General features: G+C 49.0%; 1 protein-coding gene across 1 annotated transcript; it reads right to left on the reverse strand.

The window, feature by feature from the left end:
- Positions 1–715: 715 nt before the first annotated feature.
- On the reverse strand, positions 716–2,380 carry LOC145407070 (uncharacterized). Its single transcript, XM_080278094.1, has 2 exons — positions 1,962–2,380; positions 716–959 (listed from the first exon to the last, which is right to left on the reverse strand). Exons 1-2 carry the CDS (start codon positions 2,378–2,380, stop codon positions 716–718), a joined length of 663 nt encoding a protein of 220 aa, XP_080134220.1.
- Positions 2,381–21,781: the final 19,401 nt, after the last annotated feature.

The raw sequence follows: 21,781 nt of genomic DNA on the forward strand, positions 1-21,781 counted from the left end.
TGTTGTTAGAGTGGAGGTGTTTCATGGCACCGAGGGTGGTGTCAGGATTGAGGGTGATGTGCCCCGACAGGGTAAAGAGATGATCGCCCTGACGGTAGAGTTTGTTGAATAGGTAGGGGGGGATCCAAGAGGGCCTGTATTTGTCCTGCCACTGCTGTAGGAGCTCCGTGTCGTGTTGAATGTCGTGGATGGGGAGCCGGGATAGGGCATCAGTGTTGGTGTGGAGTTTGCCAGGGTGGTAGGATATCTCATAGTTGAATTCTTCTAGGATCTCTCACCACTGGATGAGCTGTGCATTGTGAGTGTCCGACTACCGGAGCCATTGGAGTGATTGAGGGTCCGTGTTGATCGTTACGTTTGTCCCCAATTGATAGGCCCGCAGGTGTTCTAGGGCCCAGATAATACCCAAGTACTCCCGTTTGGTTGCGACATAATTTCGCTCGGCCTGGTTCAGAGGGCGGCTGGCGCAGGCGATGATGTGTTCTCGTCCCCCCTGGACTTGGTCAAGGACTGCGCCAATCGCTACTAGGGAAAAGTTGGTACACAATTGGAAGGGCAGGGAGTAGTTGGGAAAGGCGATGATGGGGGTTGTTAGGAGTTTGGTCTTCAGTTCTTGGAAGGCAGCTCATCGCTCCTCTGTCCAGGTAAAAGGGTCTCCCTTCTGGGTCAGGTCATGGAGGGACTTGGCAATGTTGGCAAAACCCTTGACGAAGCGTCAGTAGTGGGAGGTGAGGCCCAGGAAGGCTCGGACCTCGTGGACGTCTCGTGGTAGGGAAATACTCGCGATGGCATAGAGTTTGTCTGGATCGGGGGATATCCTGTTTTGGGAGATCACGTGCCCCAGGAAAGAAACAGTTCTAGCGGCCAGGACGCACTTAGCAGGCCAGAGCTTGAGGCCAGCCTGGCGGATTCGATGGAATACTTTCTTGAGGTGCTGAAGGTGGTCAGCCCAAGTCTTACTGAAAACAATCACGTCGTCCAGGTATGCCAGACAGATTTCCCAGGTGAGGCCGCTAAGGACAGACTCCATTAGTAGGGAGAAGGTGGCGGGGGCGTTGCAGAGCCTGAAGAGCAGGACGTTGAATTCATAATGCTTCCCGTTGCTGGTGGAGAAGGCGTATTTTCTTCTGTCCTCTGGATGTACGGGGACCTGCCAATACCCCGACTGGAGATCAAGGGTGGAGAACCAAGAGGCACCGTATAGGGAGTCGAGGGAGTAGTCGATCCTGGGGAGGGGAGTGGCATCCTTGATAGTTACGTCATTGAGGTGGCGGTAATCCACACAGAAACGCATGGTGCCGTCCTTCTTGACAAGGACGACGGGGCAGGAAAAGGAGCGGATGGAGGGGGAAACAACGCCGGCACTGAGCATGTCCTGGACCTGCCGACCTTCCTCAGCTCATTGTTTGGGGTTCTTCCACCGGAAGGGGTGACGGATTGGTGGTCCTGTGGTGTGTATTTCATGCGTCAGGTAGGTGGTGTGGCCGATATCCGAGGGTCCTGATGCGAAGAGGTCCTGAAAGTCCAGGAGGAGATGGCGTAGTGTGTCTGATTGGTGGGGGAAGAAGTGGTCAGGGATGGGGGGTAGAGGGGCGTGGGAAGAAAGGGGGGGTGCATGGCTCAACTTCTTCCATGTCTCCCACTATGAGCCCCTTAGGTAGTGAGAGGGGGGGTCGGGGTGATGTTCACGATCCGAACTGCCTCGATATGTGGGGGGAGGAAGGTGGGGGGAGCAGGAGGCAGGCCGAAAGTGGTCCAGGCAGCAGGTCAGGGGAGAATAGGATGGATGTTCCTGTTGGCCTGTTCAGTGGGAGCCATGCTTCATGATGAGTGGGGATCATTACGGTGGTGGTGGTGGTGGTGGGGAAGGTGGGGGGGAGGGTCTGCAGGGGGGAGAGGATGGGGCAGGGGGAGGGGGGAACAGGACTAGGGGGAGGGGGGGACGCCGTGCAAATGCACACTGCCCTGGGGGGATCGGGGAGGGGGGGGTCGGGGGTTTCTGGAACTGGAGCTGCCGCTTGTAGCAATTGATGGTGGCTTGTAATTTTTGCAGCAGCTCCAGGCCCAAGTATCCATCATAATTGCGACAAGAGGAGTCAGAAACTATGAACCTGTGTTGTGTTGATGCTTGCTGGTGGGTGTCGGTGAGTAGGGCCCGGGTTTCCCCACGGATGGGTAGGGGGCCATCCCCCACTTCTATGAGATGGGCTGACATAGGGAAAAGCGAGCCAAAAGCCGACTTATGACGGGAGTAGTAATGACTGTACAGGCATGATCTGGCTGCTCCCGTGTCGACCAGAAGCCTCGCCGTTACCCCGTTCAGCCTCATCTTGTCATAGACTGGGGGGCGGTATCTGAAAGAGGTGGCCCCCGCCACCATGGGGAGGTGCAGGGGCAGTCCTAAAAATCCAGCTGCTGTTGGGGCTCCTATTCCTCCGGCTCCATCTCCCCGGGATCGGTCTCTCCCGTGGGTGCAGGTTCATCCTCGGGGCCCTCATTTTCTAAGGAGGACACCTTGCGTCGTCCAGGAGTGGGGAGTTTGGACCTGGCAGCTTTGAGCTGTTCACGGATGTCGTCCAGGGGACATCGGTGACTGCATGCGGAGAACTCCCAGGGGTTGATTGAGATAAGGTTCTGGTTCTTGTGACTGGGGCGCTTTCTTGTGGGATGGGCCTTGGGTAAACTAGACGCAGGTTGCTGTTGTGTTGAAATATTTGCCCCACACTTGTTGGGGCATGGGCAAACAGAAGAGCCCGTCAGGGAAAATGCAGGAGCAAGCTCTCCAATTAGAGCATGGCAGGGACACCAAACTGGTGAGAGGGAAAGGCAGCAGAGGTAGGGGAAGGTGCGATGGTTGGTGGTGAGATTGGCTGGCCGATGATCGACGAGTCAGGGCGGGGCTTGATGGTAGATGGTGAGGCCGTCTGCACGATGGTCTCGATGAGGGCAGGGCGGGACGAGAGCCGGGTAGACAGAGCAGCACCGATGGAGGAGGCGCCAACGAGCTCAGGTGGAAACCGCCATGTCGCTGCCCTCAACCCCCACGTCCCTAATGGAAAGAGCAATAAAGACTAGCCCAGCTCTCCAGCAGCAGCAGGTGGAAGCACAGAGGGGAGGCCCGGTCCTGGTCATCACAGATTCCACAGCCCCGGTCCAGGTCGTGGCAGAGGGAGGGTCATCGGCTGGGTAGTCTAGGGCGGAGGAGCCTTGACCTCCTGGTGGGCAGACCAGGGCACTCCCTCAGATAGAAACGATGGGCCCGTCCCTCGGCTGATACTGCTGCTGTGGAGAGCTGGTCCCGCTGGGAGGTCTTGCCACGATGAGAGATGGGCTGCAAGTGAGGTGCAGGTGTCTTGCTGGTCTGAGTTAGCGGTGGTCGAGGTTTGTGTGGTGTGGGTTTGTTCGTGGGGAATTTACTGACCATGTTAATTTGTTGAGGGGCGGAGCGGGAGGTTAGGAGTCGTCGTATCAGCTGGATGTCTCGTTCGAGGTCTCCCATTGGGTCGTGAATAGTGAAATAGTGAAATGTTCTTTGACCGTGCTCTGAGGAAAGTGTTGAAGGTATGTTGTTCACGGGTTTCTGTCACGAGTCGGCTAGTGACATTGGCTTTTGTGGGAAACCGCAAACTCAAGTGGAATCCCAGTTTATCGTTCAGTTAACTGCTCATCGGCGCTAGTCCTTTCAAATCAAATTTTCAGTGTCATAAGTGATCGTCTTTGTGTGCGACATTAGCGCTTCCGCTGAGCGATTTGTTTTGGGCGCGTTTCGCTCACTCTAGACCGTTAAAAAAATGCGGCCTAGCGCTCTCCTTTTTCCCACGAGTTACTCAGTCCAGTGTTTGTTGTGACGGAGAGAGGTTCTGTGCTCCAGCAGTGTGAGAGAAGAGAGGTCAGCTAGCACCCAGACTCCACTAGACTACAGTTCTCCAGACTCCCACTCTTCGTTGGTGATACACAGAATTCATTGACCAGTATTTCTTTTCGTTTTCCTAGACTTAAGAGTTTAGTTAAGGTGTTTTTCCTAGGTGTAAGAATTTAGCTCTTGAGTGAGTGAGTGAGCACGAATCTCTTTATTTGAATTCATTTGAAATGTAACGTTAAATTTATTTTGTAATCAATAAATTTAACAGTTCTTTTTCTTGAGCTTAATGTAATGTAAACTCTTGTTTCATTTTTCCGCAATTAAGCTTATTTCTCTTATAGCTCCTAGCTTGCATAAACGTTTGCCATTCATAACTGGTACTTAGGCCAGTCTTGTGTATTAAGCTTAAAATCCGTTGTGCCTCCTAGGAGTTATGCATCAGCAAGAACCTGATACTATTGTTAGTATTAGTTATTTATTGTCAGGGGTGAAGTAACTTTCTCCAGAGGCTAACAGTACTAATAAACAGCAATTGAGTAATTAGTCTCTGCTGTGTACTGTTGAGAAAGTTTATAAATTCTCGTTCTTAGAGAATCGTGCGAAGCAAGCCAGTGTAAAGTAATCGTTGCTTGATTTAGCAAGACAATCATTGTCCCTGCTCTTCAGTATTATTTAACATTTATCACTTAACATTTGCATTTATTTAAAAAACCCCGGGACAATTGGCGCCCTCATTCCAGGATATTAACTCCTAGCTCTAAAGCTATTCACGAGATAATACTCACTCGTTCATATTTAGGTATTTATCATTAAAGTTTATAGGCACAAGTTTACTGGTGTTTACCGTTAATTTAGCAAGTGAATTTTTGCTTTATTAATCCATAGAGTACTTAACTCTATTTAGTACTTTATTTTTGGTAACGCTAGACGATTTTATTCGCTCTTGGGTAGCCGCCGTACCCATTGTGTTAATTATTGAGTCTTCTCAGTTATTTGCATTTTTGCTTTATTCTTTTCCAGTTAACTAGATAAGACTGGTCACCACTAGCTTGCGTCTGTACTCTTTACTTGTGTTTATTAGCATTCGTTTGCGAAGTAGCAGTCAGTACTGAGTCGCTAGTTATTTAAATTGAGCTAGCATCATGGCAGCCAGTGCTTATGTACAGGAAGCCAAAGATATGGGCCTCACAGACCCAGAGAAAATTCAGAGTTACGTTCTCTCACGGTTTAATTACGAGCAAGAACGTGAGAAAGATGCGCGTGAAGAGCGTAGAATCCAACGCGAACACGAGCGAGAACAGCGTGAGGAACGCGAAAAGGAGCGCGAACACGAGCAGAAACAACGCGAACTCGACTTAGAACACGAGCGAGAACAGCGTGAGGAACGAGAGAGAGAACGAGAACACGAACGTGCCGAGCGAGATGCGCGCGAAAAACATGAACTTGAAGTGCTGAAGCTCAAGCGAGATTCCTTGGCTTCAGACACATCTGGTGCAGTTAACCCAAGCTCCACTAGCGCTCTTCCTACACATGTCCTGGCGACCCCACGCATCAAGCTTCCTTCATACAAGGCAGGCTAGCGAATCGAGCTGTACATAGCTCGTTTTGAGGACATGGCAGACATGTATCAACTGGATGAGGCAGCTAAGCGGCTACAATTTCTTAGTTTATCTGAGGGCCCTGCCCTCGATATTCTCCACAGAATTCGTGGAGACAATCTCACATATGAGATGATGAAAGCTGCACTCATTAAGGCGTATGGTCTCACAGTAGATGACGCCAAAGTTCAGTTCATGGGAGCTCGTCTCCAAGACAAGGAGGCAGCTGTTCAGTTCCTTGATCGTCTCACTGCTTACTTAAATGAGTGGATGGAGAAAGATGAAACTCCTTCCACGCGTGAGGGGATAATTGACCTTATGCTGCGTACACAGCTAGAGAGGTCGTGGCCTGCTGAGCTCATAGCACAGCTTAAGATCTGCCAGGTGAAAGATGCCAGCCAAATGGCAGAAAAGGCTGACGCATTCTTTACTGCATACGGGTACCAAACTCGTAAGCAAAACACCTGGAACAGAAAACCTGATAAATCCGGGAAGCCGTCTCAGACTGAACCCCAGCAACAAGGCCATTCTCAGAATAACGGCCAAGGTCCAAAACCGCAGTGGAAGGAACAGGGGCAAAACACTCAGAAACCTGAGTGGAAGAGGTACAACAGGTACCCTAATCAGCAGCAGTATCAGCCAAGCAACCGACCGTCGGGACAAACTTTTTCACCACCAGCTCAAAAGAGGCAGGAAGCGAATGCAGCCTTCATTCCTCAGCAGCAGCACGGTGGTCAAGTCCCTACCAGTACGGGTACTCCCCCACAGTTCACTAGTCCCACAGTGACAGTGAACCCCCCTCCACAGATGGCCAATGTTCCATCTCCACAGGCAGTGAGTACGACCCCTCAAGTTTATAATTCACAAGGCACCATGTTTGCTGCATCAATTCAGCAGCCTCATGAGTGGCTAGCTGCGTCCTCCACAGGCCCTCCCACAGGTGACAGTACCTTCCTTGTTCAGCCAGGGTTTGTGGGAGACATTCCTGTGAAGGTCCTGAGAGATAATGGTTCCTCAGGTTGCTCTGTCAAGCAGAGTCTAGTTCGGCCTGAGCAGTATACAGGTCAACAGATCCATGCAAACCTTATTGATGGATCAGTGAGATTGTTCCCTGAGGCATGTATCCAGGTGGCATCTCCATTTTATACTGGTACGACACTCGCAGTTGTCATACCAGAACCTTTATTTGACCTCATAGTAGGCAACATTCCCGGTGTCAAGGATAGTTGCACCGAACATGACGCTACTCAGACTTCGGCTGCTGCGGTAACACGAGCCATGGCTGAGGCTCCAGACTGTGTCACCCCAGTGATCATTGAATCGCCGCAAGATCTGATGTGTAGTCAACTTGTTGTACAAGAACATCATTCTGACCCGACACTTGCCGCCGTGCGGAACAAACAAAAGGGTCGAGTGATTCAGTATTCATGGGGAGGTCGAGCCAAGTTCCTTCGCAAACAAGGACGGCTCTACCGTGAGTCACGAACACCCGAGGGCGAGGTTCGACTGCAGTTTGTCGTTCCCGCCAAGTACCGCCTAGCAGTGTTACAATGGGGTCATTGTTCAGCCTCAGGAGGTCCCATGGGCAAAAGGAAGACCCAGGGCCGTATCCGAGCTGACTTTTTCTGGCCAGGGATGGGACGAGACATAGATAGTTTTGTCCGTTCCTGCAGTGTGTGTCAAAGTAACACCACTAATCAGGGACATGTCCTTCCTGTGCCGTTCGTAACCACACCTGTAATCTCTGAGTCAGTTGAGAGACAGGGTAGTGGTGAAGTGGGTGCAGACCTGACGTCTCGCCCATTGGCCCCACAGGACACATCATGTCCAGGGCCTGTACATACATATTATGTTCCGTAGTTTAAGGGGGAAGTTCGAGAGAGAACTCTGCAGAGGCGACTCGAGGCTATGGAAGACCCGAGTTTGCACAAGGATTCTCAGCTCCCCGATACTAATATAAGTACTGTAGGTTAAGGGGGAAGTTCGAGAGAGAACTCTGCAGAGGCGACTCGAGGCTATGGAAGACCCGAGTTTGCACAAGGATTCTCAGCTCCCCAATACTAATATAAGTACTGTAGGTTAAGGGGAGTAATGGCGACCTCGAATGTACGTCGTAGCACTGACTGCTAGGCAGAGAGAGTACAGTAATTGTAGGGGGTTTTCAAGAATACTTCCCCAGTATCCCTGCTCGTCGTAAAAGGCGACTAAAAGGGTTGGCGGAGGGTTAGTGCCCCTCCCCGGAAAACAACTAACTAAAAAAACAAACAAGAAGCCTCGGACAAGGACTGACCAAACGATGACGACCCAGGACCGGACAAAGGACTTGTTAATGAGTACATGGAATGTAAGAGGAGCGAATGATGAGGTGAAAGAGAGAGAGCTTGTCCAGGTGCTTGAGGGTGCGAAAGTGGATGTATGTGGAATAACTGAAACAAAATGGTGAGGAGAAAGTGTGAGAGAATGGGAGTATGGATGGGGTATATGTGCAGGAGTAGGTGAGAACGAGAGGGCAAAGGAAGGAGTATGTATAGTTGTGAGTAAAAGATGGAAGAAGAGCATAAGACAGTATGGATCAGTTGGGTCAAGGATTGTGTGGGTAAAGTTGAAAGTTGGAATACAAATGTGGGCGATTGCGTGTGTGTATGCGCCAAAGCAAGATCGTGCTAGAAGAGTGAGAGAAGAGTTCTGGACAAATGTGGAAGTGTGCATGGAAAAGTTTGGAAGGAATGAGAGAGTGTTTTTGATTGGTGATATGAATGGTAAAGTTGGGAATGTGAAGGTGGATGGAATAGTTGGTGAGTGGGGTGTGCCTGCTGAGATAGATGAGAATGGGAGTGCGTTAGTGGACATTTGTGCTGGGAGGGGGTTGGTGATAGCCAATACCCTCTTTAGGCATAAAATGATCCACAGGTATACATGGCGGGTGATGAGAAGGGTGAGTGGTGAACTGAATGAGAGGAAGGCAATGATTGACTATGTGTGTGTGGATGAAAGGATGCGAAGATGTGTAAAGGATGCAAGAGTGTATAGAGGTTGGGGGAGTGGACTTTCTGACCACTACTTGGTGGTGGCCAGAATTAGAATGCAAGTAAGATGGAGGAATAGAAGAAGGGAAAGACGAGAGGAAGGAGTAGTTGCAAGGAGAGTGGAAAGGTTACAAGAGGATGAGAAAAAGGCAGAGTATAAGAGAGAAATGGAGGAACGATTGGGCAAATATGAATTGGAGCAGATGGGAGACGTGGAAGGTGTGTGTAAGATATTTACAGAAGAAATATGTGCAGCATGTGATGTGGTGTGTGGAAGGAAGAGAAGACGGAGGGGGGTGCAAGGAACAGCGTGGTGGACTGAAGAGGTGAAACAGGCTGTGGCACAAAAGAAGAAAGCATACAATGAATGGATGAGAAATAGGGGCGTGGAAGAAGTTGAGAGGCGGAAGAGAGAGTTATATGTGGAAAGAAAGAGAGAGGTGAAAAGATTAGTAAGAGAGAGTAAGAAGAGAGTGGATGAGGAATTTGGAAGGAATTTGAGTGTAAAGTGGAGGGACTGTAAGAAAATGTTCTGGAGAGAAGTGAAAAGAGTAAGACAGGGTGGAAGTGAAGTTAGCAGGGGAGTGAAAGATAAAAATGGTAGACTACTAGTGGAGAAGGGAGAAAAAGTGAATAGATGGAGAGAACACTTTAAGGAATTGTTGAACTTAGAGGATGGAAATAATGCGAGTATAAGTGGCTGGGGAATGGCTGGGAGAAGGAGGGAGGTGAGAAGACAGGAAGAAATCAGTAGGATAGAAGTTGTGGAAGCAATGAAGAAAGTTAAATCGGGGAAAGCCCCAGGAATTGATGGAGTGTGTGGTGAAATGCTGAAGCATGGGGGAGAGATAGTAGTAGAATGGATGTGGAATATGTGCAGATTGGCCTGGGAGGAAGGTAGAGTCCCGGAGGATTGGAAGTCAGGTATAATTATTCCTTTGTACAAAGGAAAAGGGGAAAAAGAAGTGTGTGGTAATCACAGGGGCATTTGTCTTCTTAGTATAATAGGAAAAGTGTATGGTAGGATACTTATAGACAGAGTTAGAGAAAGAACAGAGTAATTAGTTGGAGAAGAACAGGGAGGCTTTAGAAAGGGAAGAGGTTGTGTAGATCAGATATTCATTCTTAGATCTTTAGTGGAAAAGATTCTAGAGAAGGGAAAGAAGTTGTATGCGGCTTTCATGGATTTGGAGAAAGCATATGACAGGGTGGATAGACAAGGATTGTGGAAAGTGTTAAGAATATATGGAGTAGATGGGAAGTTGTTGAATGCTGTGAAGAGTATGTACGATGGTGCGAAGGCTCAAGTGCGTGTGGATGGTGAACTAAGTGAATTTTTCTCTTTGAAAGTTGGTTTGAAACAGGGATGTGTCTCCATGGTTGTTCAATCTGTACATGGATGGGGTAATAAAAGAGGTACAAGGTAGGGTAGTGGATGTTGGAGTGGCCCTGGTGAGAGAGGATAGTGTTTGGAAACTCCCTGTAGGGTAGTGGATGTTGGAGTGGCCCTGGTGAGAGAGGATAGTGTTTGGAAACTCCCTGTACTGTTGTTTGCAGATGATACTGTGTTGTTGAGTGAAGACGAAGGGGAGCTGCAAGGCTTGGTGGATGAGTTTGAGAGAGTGTGTAAGAAACGGAATCTAAAGGTGAATGTAGGGAAGAGTAAAGTGATGGTCTTTGAGAGAGGTGAAGTTAGTGAATGTACAGCGAGGTTGGATGGTGAGGAATTGGAAAATGTGAGTACGTTTAATTACTTGGGTAGTGTGATGAGTAAGGATGGAAGTTTGGAGGGTGAAGTGCTTGAAAGGGTACAGCAGGGAAGAATGGTTGCTGGTTCTTTGAAAGCAGTGATAAGAAACAGGGAAGTGAGCATGGAAGTGAAAAAGTTACTACATGACAGTATTGTGATACCAACTCTAACGTACGGAAGTGAAGCTTGGACATTGTTGGAAGGACACAAGTCAAGAGTGAAAGCAGTGGAAATGAGTTATTTAAGAGGAGCCTGTGGAGTCACGTGGAGAGACAGGCTGACGAATGAGGATATAAAGGAGCGTTGTGGTGTGGATGTGGATGTGATAGGAAGCGTTATGAGGAACACACTGAGGTGGTTTGGCCATGTGGAGAGGATGGAGGGTGAAAGACTGACGAAGAGAGTGTATGTGAGTGAGGTGGAGGGGGGAAGAGGGAGGGGGAGGCCGAGGATGAGATGGAGGGATGGGGTGGAGAGGTATATGAGAGAGGGGGGGTGTGAATTGGGAGCAGGGCAGTGAAATGGCGGGGGACAGGGCGACTTGGAGGCGATTTGTTTGTGGCCACCCCAAACGGGATTGAGGCGTCTGGCAATAGATAGATAGATAGACATTTTGGATGCTCCACCTCAATTGATTTTGCAGGTACAGCAATGGGCGTAGCAGTTTTGCTGTGCGGGCCAGCTGATCGTCTGCCGCACGCTGCCGCCTCTTCTCCTCTGCGTTCGTCGTCGCCATGTTATTATTTACTGTGTCATTTTACACGTAGGTACAGTTACACTACAACTGTCACACCTTCACCGTGTATTACATACACCACGCTACACAGCAATTAGTTGTCAGTGTAAATGTAGTGACTTTTCACTCAGTTTGACCTGAGTACAGGATTTTCACCGTCGTCACGGAGTTTTTTCCCTCAAGCTTGCTTCTATTAACTTAAATACGAGTTTTTTTTCGCTCACTGGCGACTGCGACTTTCTCCTGTAGCAGGATAGCACACACACCACAGTGTGAATCTTGTGTGACTGAGCTAGGATTTATATGTATGCATATTGAAATCTTTTTTCTGAAGGAAAAAAGATTTGATTTTGATGGGGCGTAATGTCACGAGTCGGCTAGTGACAATGGCTTTTGTGGGAAACCGCGAACTCAAGTGGAATCCCAGTTTATTGTTCAGCTAACCGCTCATCGGCGGGAGTCCTTTCAAATCAATTTTTCAGTGTCATAAGTGATCGTCTTTGTGTGCGACATTAGCGCTTCCGCTGAGCGATTTGTTTTGGGCGCGTTTCGCTCACTCTAGACCGTTAAAAAAATGCGGCCTAGCGCTCTCTCCTTTTTCCCACGAGTTACTCAGTCCAGTGTTTGTTGTGACAGAGAGAGGTTCTGTGCTCCAGCAGTGTGAGAGAAGAGAGGTCAGCTAGCACCCAGACTCCACTAAACTACAGTTCTCCAGACTCCCACTCTTCGTTGGTGATACACAGCATTCATTGACCAGTATTTCTTTTCGTTTTCCTAGACTTAAGAGTTTAGTTAAGGTGTTTTTCCTAGGCGTAAGAATTTAGCTCTTGAGTGAGTGAGTGAGTACGAATCTCTTTATTTGAATTCATTTGAAATGTAACGTTAAATTTATTTTGTAATCAATAAATTTAACAGTTCTTTTTCTTGAGCTTAATGTAATGTAAACTCTTGTTTCATTTTTCCGCAATTAAGCTTATTTCTCTTATAGCTCCTAGCTTGCATAAACGTTTGCCATTCATAACTGGTACTTAGGCCAGTCTTGTGTATTAAGCTTAAAATCCGTTGTGCCTCCTAGGAGTTATGCATCAGCAAGAACCTGATACTATTGTTAGTATTAGTTATTTATTGTCAGGGGTGAAGTAACTTTCTCCAGAGGCTAACAGTACTAATAAACAGCAATTGAGTAATTAGTCTCTGCTGTGTACTGTTGAGAAAGTTTATAAATTCTCGTTCTTAGAGAATCGTGCGAAGCAAGCCAGTGTAAAGTAATCGTTGCTTGATTTAGCAAGACAATCATTGTCCCTGCTCTTCAATATTATTTAACATTTATCACTTAACATTTGCATTTATTTAAAAACCCCGTGACAGTTTCATTGTCTGCTTCCGGGTAAGCGGCGGTGATAAGTAGCCTGGCCTGGATCAAAGTGTCGTCCAGGTTGCGGTCGTATGCTGTTCAATTGGAATTGTGCTACTCCCTTTCCCAATGAAGATGTGATAGCTTGGATTACTGCTTTTGTAAAGTTTGCCCATGTGAGTTCAGGGACGACTTTTCGTGCAATATTGGCCGCTGCTTTTCCCAGCAGTGGCAATGTGACAGCAAGTTTCTGCCTGTCATCTTCGAACCCAATGTCCAGAATGGCTTGATTATTGCTAGATATGTGTGAATGTCGTACTGTTTGGGGTTGAACTTGGGCAATTATACGTGAGGTTTTGTTGCCATTTTGAATGATTACCCTGTTGGTCCTTTCTGTATATGCCCGGGTCAAGAACCACCGTTGTCCCCCAGCGTTATGCTAGGTGTTTAAGGGGCGGTTTCCCGCCCCTAGAACGCCTAGAGTGCAGCTTGGTTCTCTTTCTAGACCGGAGCTTAGACAAACAAGAGAGGGCCAGGGCATAAAAACACAGTGCAACAACCTTACACATATATTGACAAATTCAACTGATGTGGAACGGGTAGACAATCTTACACAAATTCATAGGCAAAAATCAATACATAGGCTGGCATTAATGGGTCGAGTATCGCACATGATACTGTTTGAACAGGAGTCTATAGGCTGAATTCAGGGCAGGGTGTTACTGACTTGCACAAGGGAGGGGAATAGTTACATGTGTCGATACAAGGGGGCAAGGGTAATACTGCTCATAATATTCACTGCCTATGCTTTTGTATTCTAGAGTCTTACTTGGCCCCACTGTACACTGGAATCCACTAGGGCTCCTGTTCTTCTTGATTCACTTGTCTCGGTCTTTTCTGGCCTCACTGTATTCACTGTAAACTCACTTTTGTGCTCTTAGTGCCGGTCTTACTGTTCACTATAAATTCACTGTCTTTTCGTGCACACTTGGTTTCACTGGGGGAAGGGAAGGTCCAGGGTTCACAACTCTTGGCCCAGGGTGGGCGGAGGCCCTGTGGGAGTCCCTTCGTCCTGCGGCCATGGGACCACTCTCAGGGGCGTCGTCTCTCTGTTGGGGCTCGGGCTGTGTGTGGCAAAAGGCCACTCACTGTCTGGGCTGGGGACTGGGGCCGAACAGGCGTTGGAAGCGCTCACTCAAGCGTCTGGTGGAGGACGGGTGTCGCCTTTGTCAGGGTGGGGAGTGGGCCCGCCCGGGGGTCCGGGAGACGTCCTCGAAAGGGTGCTGGCTGCGGTCTTCTGCTGGGGGTGCTGCTGTCAGGGCTGGGCTGCAGCATCGCTCTCGGCCGGAGTCCATCAGGTAGGCGTCCTCTTCCTCTGGATGGAGGGAGAACAACCCCAGCGACAGTATAGGGCCACTCCACTAATCCCCTGAGCAGCGGTTCTCCTCCTGGAGGTTGCCTTGGTCTGGGTGGACAAGCGGGTAACCTGTGCTCCTGCTGAAAGGCAGGACTGAGCACAGCTCACCATTTCGTTGCAGAGTCACAGAGGGTGAGAGACTTTGGCAACTCTCCCTGGCGTGGCCACAGGCCTTCACTAGGTTCCCTTGGGCAACAGACGGAGGGCGGCTACAGGCCATCCCTTCGCTGTCGGCATGGTTACAGGCCATTGCTGGGGTCCGGCTCCCTAACGGGCACTCAGGCGAGGTGTGGCTATAGGTCTTCGCCTGCCTGCCAGTGTGGCTACCAGCCATCACCGAGGTCCCGCAAGGAAGGCGCCATGCAGGAGAGGAGCAGATAAAGGCCATCTCCTCCCTACAGGCGTGGCTACAGGCCATTGCCGGTGGTGCGCCCTCTGAGGCAACTACAGAAGGAGAGGGGATGTACCTGTCTCTCCCCAGCACAGCTACAGGCCGTCGCTGGTTTCCGTAGGGGGTGTGAGCACCAGCACTAGGCGGAGCAGCTACAGGCCGTCTCCTAATTAGTGGTCTGGCTACAGGCCGTGACCTTTTTTGTGAGTGGCTACAGGCCATCTCTGGTGCTCGGCTACAGGCCGTGGCCCTTTCTTTTTGTGAGCGGCTACAGACCGTGACTCTTCCTTTTTGTGAGTGGCTACAAGCTGTCTCTGGTGCCCGGCTACAGGTCGTGGCCCTTTCTTTTCGTGAGTGGCTGCAGGCCGTCTCTTTAATAACTGAGCTGCTACAGACAGTCTCAGGTGCCTGGCTACGGGCCGTGGCTGGAGGGCTACTTGGGACAGTTAGGCCAGCTCCACCCCGATCCTGTCGGTGGTCAGCTCACCCGGAAAGTAATGTACTTTGACTAAGGTGGTGGTGGCGGGTGAGTTCCAGGGAATACGGGCACGCGGTCCGGGTGATCTTATGGCCCTGTTGCCCGGGCGCAATCCGCGTGCTGTCCAGCCCTCCGTGTCCTCCTGGGGGTGTGGTGGCGGCTTGTGTTGTCACCGCTGGCATTTTAGTGCCACCCCCTGGGAAGTAGGTCGTCCGAATGGCGATGTAATGAAACATGCTGGTAGACTGTGAAACGTGTCAAAGTCTGCATAATGTTTAACGGCCTGATGATTAAATTCCAAAATCAACGTTAAACTACAGCTGATTTGACACCATGTCACCAGCGTATCCCATCCTAGCTTCCTGCCACAGCCCACTCTCCTTACCCCATCACGCGTCTCCTTCCACCAGCCAGACCACTATTGCCCGCTCCTTATCCATCTCCCTCCTCCTGTCTGACAGGCGCCCCACCATGCCTTTCCTCCACGTGGCACCACCTCAAATGAAATTGCATTTAGAGGCCTACCAGTTTCAGGTTCACGATCAGGGAAGAGGGGGCTCACAGTGTTTTTGTGATAATTATGATAGGTGCAGGAATGCACTTAATTTTATAATGATTTGTATGCTGGCCGTCAGTAAATGTTCAATGGTTCACGATGTTTGCTGAAAGTCACATATACGAAACCACAAACCTGTGTGTTTCATGTGAATAAAATACGAATAGGTATGGTGTGAAATTATTTTATTACCATTTTCACAAAGCTTTGTTATTTTCAGTACATTGTCAGGCTGGACATTGTTTATATACCACCAATAACTGCTCACAGCGGGAATGATGAACTACGTTTGGTTCGTCCTAGCGACCAAACAAAAGTTCCACACCTATTAAATACCTGGGGCCCCAACACAGTAAGTCAAAAGATCTACCACAGTTCCAGCTCAAAAGGGGGCAGGAGAAAATACATGTAGCCACATCCGAGCTGCAGAGATATAAGTGTCCGGCTAACAAGGACACAGGGAGCCGGTGCACCCCACGGCCGGAAGTCCCTCTAGCCCACAGCCGCAGCACCACCCATATCACCGATCGAACCACCAGTACCAGCAGCGGCAAGAGCTCGTCAACTTAGTGCTTGCTAGAGGCAGCACAACCCGGCTTGCTAAATGCGGCTTGGCAAATGCAGGAGTTAATTCCAGTGTGCTTGCTAGAGGTGGCTTGGCAGTGCAGAAGGGGTTAATGTGTTCCAGTGTACTTGCCAGATGAAGCACCCCTGAGATTGATAGAGGCGGCTTGGCAACACAAGAGTTCCAGACCACGCACTCCCTGGAGTCCGGCAGGCTTCCCCAACATGACGCTGAAGCTGGAGCCAGTACCCCCCACCCTACACACACACATCCCCTCCCACAGGTAGACAGTGCCCTCCTACCCCTAGAAAAGGAATATCTGTCTTTGTGACATAAACTTGTTGTCCCGACTGTCTCAGGTTCCTTCTAACTTCACTGCTTGACCCACTCTAGACACAAATCACATAACCCTATCACCAGACTAAGAGGGAGTAAGAGTCAGTCGTTGGGCCTTCACTTTTCCAGAGCCAGGGTCGTAGCCTTTCTCCCTCTTAGCTTATCACCACTAAGACATCGCACTACAACACCTGTGCAGACGTAGAGTTTAACCCCGGCCCCCTTCCTTTTCCAGAGAACACCCTGGTCACGAGTGTAAGTGTCATATCCGAGACATCTCCCTCCAGGTTTGCCCCTCCCCAATTCTTATTCGCCCCAATTGGCCATTTCCTCCAGATAGATCTCACGATCTCGGATGTAAAGCTGTGTGTAAAAGCTAGTGTAATAATTAATCTTTTGCTTTGCCATCTAGAGTTTCAGTGTTTACCCTGTACTCTTAATGTGTCTCGAGTCCTGCTTTGGTGTTCCTCCCTGTTTAGAAGAACTCCACTGGAATAGGAAAATCCTAGTATAACGCTGGTGGCAGGGGTAGTTCTAAATACCAAGGGAAGGCAAAGCGGAGTTTCGGTCACGGAAGTACGTACATGGTACAGATGCCAACATGGCAGCGCTGAAACCCTACTTCCCCATCCCCAAGTATGACACCGAACTGTACAATATCAGTACTCATATGGAAATGGTCAAACTGGTGCTGGACTTGGTCTATGAGGAGGACAAGCAAAAGATCGCGGTATTACCACCCCATTTAGGGAAGTCAGTTGCCTTGGTACGGTATTCGGTAAAATGAACGCGGCCCTAACATGGGCAGAATACGGACAAATAGTTATTGACGTTGTCCAAGCATCCCTCGGGACGGTTGTCTCACTGTCCCAACTTAATGGCGTAAAGTTCTACGGAGACATGGATGCTGCCTTAACAGATCTGTGCAAATTCATAATGTTCGCATATGCTCAGTTTGTGGAGGAGCACGTAACCAGCACGTTTTCGCCTACCTGATATGTGCCCTACCCAGTGCTGTACAGGAACATTTCACCATCCACGACACCCAAGGGTTCAATAGAGACATACCTGTAGTAACAATCCGATGGCTGTTAGCACCACATGTGGGGAGACAAAAGCCAATCTGAGCCGTGCGCTGTATCCCGACCCAGCCAAACTGTAAGACCGAAGAGTGGCAAGGTACAAACCGCCCCTTCTATCCTCGTATCTCTCTATCTCACAGGATAAACCACCACAGCAAGGCAACTTAATCTTGATCAATTCTTGGGAGTTCAAGGAGTGCAATGCGTCTTGTGCCCTACACGACATGCGGGAACAAATTAAGGCCTGACAGAACTGGCCAATTAGATGGGCCCCACCCCCATCACCCCACATCATCCAACATTTTGCAGCCAACAATGGCACCCATACAGAAAACACACAGGTAAAACTCGAGAGTTAAATGGAGCCAACTACTCTCCTCGATGACGAGGAGGTGCCCCTGGAAGAGATGAACACCTCCGAAGCTGGGTTGGATTTTTTATACTCCCCCCCTCCCCCGTCAGTCCTGGCCCTGGCGGGGGCATCCAGCAGCCAGCTCAAAATACCAGTCTATACAAAGCTCAAACACCAAGGAGTCCCTGTCTGGCTCCTGGTAGACACAGGCGCTGCACATTCCTGCATGTACACGCGGTATTACCACAAAAATCAGGTAGCCTTCGAGCCCCTTCAACTCTCGTCCACCAACCTCATTAGGGCAGGGGACGAACCATTGGCTGTGAGGGACGAAACCTGCCTTCTCGTAGTAATGACCCAGGAACCGTCTGCCCACGCTAACCATCCATTCATAGTGTTCAACTCCAAGTGTACAGCTTACGAAGGCTACCTGGGGCTAGACTACTACAAAAACTGGGAGTCATCATAGACTGCCAGCACAGATGGCTCCGATTCGGGGGCCACGGGCATGCAGCTGGCCTACGCATGGTAGTACAGGCCGTCACACACACAAAAAAAAAAAAACACCACCCTGCCCCTTTACCACCAGGCCTGGGTACTGCTGAATACCTCAGCCCAGCAACCACTGCTCTTCTCACCACAGATGGACCAACTATTTGCTACTAGCTGCTTGTTTCCCCCAGTCATTGTTCCTCCTCACCTTAGTGCTGTCAGAGTCACGAACGTCTCCGACGAACCCTTCACTCTCCCCAAAGCACTGGACATAGAAGAACTGGACACGTTCAATGCCCTTCCAGAATCGACAGTCGCGACAGGCATGCCAGACCCCAACACCCTCTCCTTGTCCCACATTCTCTTTCACCTTCTCCAACAGTACCAACAGGACCTGGAGCAACTACTCCTCCAGTACCAAGAGGCCTTCACCTCTCACCTGGGGAATCTGGACCAGACAGAGGTCTTACACCACCCCATTCACACCACGGGACCCCCTATACGTCAGCCATCGTGCAGAAAAAGAAAATGGTGCAATGCCAAGAGAAAGACCACCAGGTCCAAGAAATGCTTGAAGTGGGGATAGTAGCACCCTCCAACAGACCCTGGTCTTCTCCCATAGATCTAGTAAAGAAGAAAGATAGATCTACAAGGTTCTGCGACAACTACCACCAGCTTAACGATGCGACCAACAAAGCTCCAGGCCCAGATGGAATTCCGCCAATTGTTTTGAAAAAGTGTTCCCCTGAACTTGCCTCTGTCATAGCTAAATTATTCAGACTATGCATACGTACTTCTTTATTCCCAAATTCATGGAAAGAAGCCAATATCCACCCAGTTCCGAAGAAAGGAAGTTCGTCTGACCCCTCCAATTACAGACCAATAGCTGTCACATCTTCTCTTGGTAAGGTATTTGAAACTTTAATTAATAAGCACATTGTTAAACATCTTGAATCCAACAACTTAATTAGTGATGGACAATATGGTTTTCGCCACGAAAGATCCACCATTGACATAATCTCTTAACTCATACCATCCATCAGTCAATTGATCTTTTTTGGAGAAACTCATGCAGTAGCTCTTGATATCTGTAAAGCTTTCGATAGAGTATGGCACCGTTCCCTGCTGTCCAAACTCCCTTGCTATGGACTAACGTCTTGTGTTCCTTTGATTTCTTCATATCTTAGTAACAGGAAAATAAGAGTAAAAGTAGATGATGTATATTCCAATTTCCACTCAATTAACGCCGGCGTGCCGCAGGGATCAGTTCTGGCTCCAACCCTATTTCTGGTTCATATTAATGATCTCTTATCTGTCACCCACAATCCCATTCACTCATATTCAGATGACTCAACACTACGTAGTTCATTCACACTCAGACATCCATTTACAAAGTCTAATATCTCCACCTCTCAACTCAGTACAGCCATCTCCATAAATCAAGATCTATCTACAATCAGTGAATGGGGACAAAACCTTGTCTCTTTTAATGCTAGTAAAACTAAATATATACAGTTTACTAATAGACAGATATTGCCAGATTCGTACAATACCTTCAGTGCTACTAATATTCCCATCTCCAAAAGTATTGAAATTCTTAGCGTTTCACCTAACAGTGCCCGCAGCTGGACCTCTCATCTCAGATCACTTGCTAAAACCGCCTCAAAGAAACTTGATTATTGTACAGAGTCCGTAACTTCTTCGCCGATGAGCAGTTAGCTATAATTTATAAGTCATGTGCACTCTCAGCTTGGACATTGCTCACCCTTGTGGAATGCAGGTTGTGGAGAGGTTGCATTAAGACAACTAGACAAAATTCAGAACAAAGCTGTTAGAATCATTAACAACCCTGCCATTACGTATAAACTACCTCCTCTGCAAATAAGAAGGAATGTTGCCTCCCTTGCATTATTTTACAGATATTTTTTTGGCAAATGCTCAGACGAAGTTGCGTCCATGGTGCCACCTCTCCATGCGTTCCCTCGTGCTACACGGGCATCTGGTAGCGCTCATGACTGGAATGTCACTCAGCCATATTGCAGAACTTCTGCCTATCAGAATTCTTTCATTCCCCGAACTGCATCTCTCTGAAACTCACTTCCCCAGAGTTGTTTCCCTCCAAATTTCAACCCACAACTGTTCACGTCTAACTGTTACAGATATTTTATGAACAGAGGACACCAGTAATCTGGTGTATGGATTTTTTTTTTTTACTCATTTGTTTTTCCTTCCTCCGTTCTGTTATTTATAAAAAAAAAAAAAAAAATGCCACACCACTTCCTCATATCGACGATTTCTTAGACTCTCTATGTGGCGCACAGTGGTTCACCTTAGATCTACAGTCGTGCTACTGGCAGTTACGCATTCAGTCCAAACACCTTAACAAAACTGTCTTCTCCACATGTGGCGGCTAACTGTACACATTTAACGTCCTCCCTTTTGGCTTGTGTAATGGACCGGCCACCTTCTCCCACGTCATGGAGTCAGTCTTGCTAGGGCCTACCTGAGAGATATGCCTTGTTTACCTGGATGACGTGATCACATTCGAACGCACCTGGAAGGAACACTTCGACCGCTTAGGCCAGGTGCTACACTGCATACAGACAATGGTGCTTAAACTCAGACTGTCTAAATGTGACCTGGCCCAAGAGTCCATCACTTTCCTCGGCCATGTCATCTCACTCAAAGGGCTCGCCTCGGATTCGGAAAAGCTGCAAGCCATTGTAAAACAAACACCCCACCTACAGACGTCAGAGTCTGTACCTCCCTTGGCTTAGCCTTCTACTACAGAAGAGTCTTCAGAAATTTCACCTCCATTGCAAAACCCCAACACGACCTGATGAAGAAAGGAGAGGACTTCCAGTGGACTACCCAGAGGCTGGAAACTTGCTAGGCACTCGAGCACTACCTCACCACAGTGCCAATAGTCGCCTTCCCAGATTATACCCAGCCTTTCCAACTATACACCGATGTCTCCCTAGTCGAACTTGGCGTCGTCCTTGCGCAAGTCCGGGAGGGCAAGGAGCACAGTAGACACTGACACCATCGGACGTCAATTATGCTTCCACGAAATGCGAGTGTGTCAGCGTGTTTGGGCACTGAAGCACTTCCGATCCTACCTGCTGGGCACCTCACTCACCAACATCACCGACCACCAATCCCTACGGTGGCTGCGACGATCCCAGACTACCAATGACTTCTTAGTACAATGAAGGGAAGCCTTGGAGGAGTTCAATTTTGACATTTGTATCGCCCCGGCAAACACCACACTAACACCGATGCCTTGTCGAGGCTTCCCTTAATTCGCCCCCCGTAACACAGAAAACGAGACATCACACCACAGAACACCTTAATGCAACAATGAGAGACTAGCCAAAAACTGGCGTGGATGCCCCACCATATCTTAACCAAAGCTGGCGAGGGTAGGAGACTACCTCTATACTCCTTCTGGTCATGTCGTAGTGGACTCAGAAGTGGATGATCTCCTGACCCACCGTCACCACGGGAACAGAATCCACCTCGGGCAGCAAAAGTTCTTACAAACTTTTAGAGACATCTATTGGACACCACATCCTTCAGGTGCTGCCAAACGAGTCATAGAAGCTTGTAGGGCCTGTGCCCTAAGGAAGGATATCTCTCGAACTCCGGGACCCACAAGATTATTAACAGCCACCCGACCCTGGCAGCTGCTGGCCGTGGACATCATGGGCCCTCTTCCATCGAAAACTGCGGTCCAATTTGTAATTACCTTTGTAGACATCTAATCCAACTTTCTAGTTGCCTGCC

Source organism: Coenobita brevimanus, chromosome 72 (assembly GCF_032717465.1).
Source record: "Coenobita brevimanus isolate Jiangsu-jjx chromosome 72, ASM3271746v2, whole genome shotgun sequence".
In the NCBI taxonomy this organism is placed as follows: domain Eukaryota; kingdom Metazoa; phylum Arthropoda; class Malacostraca; order Decapoda; family Coenobitidae; genus Coenobita; species Coenobita brevimanus.

Bases quoted from the DNA above. Each gene is read 5' to 3' on its own strand.
- LOC145407070 (XM_080278094.1), bottom strand. From the start codon at position 2,380: ATGGTGGCGGGGGCCACCTCTTTCAGATACCGCCCCCCAGTCTATGAC. The intron at 960-1,961 runs GTGTGCATTTGC...GATTGTTTTCAG, and splicing joins TCCCCGATCCCCCCAGGGCA to TAAGACTTGGGCTGACCACC.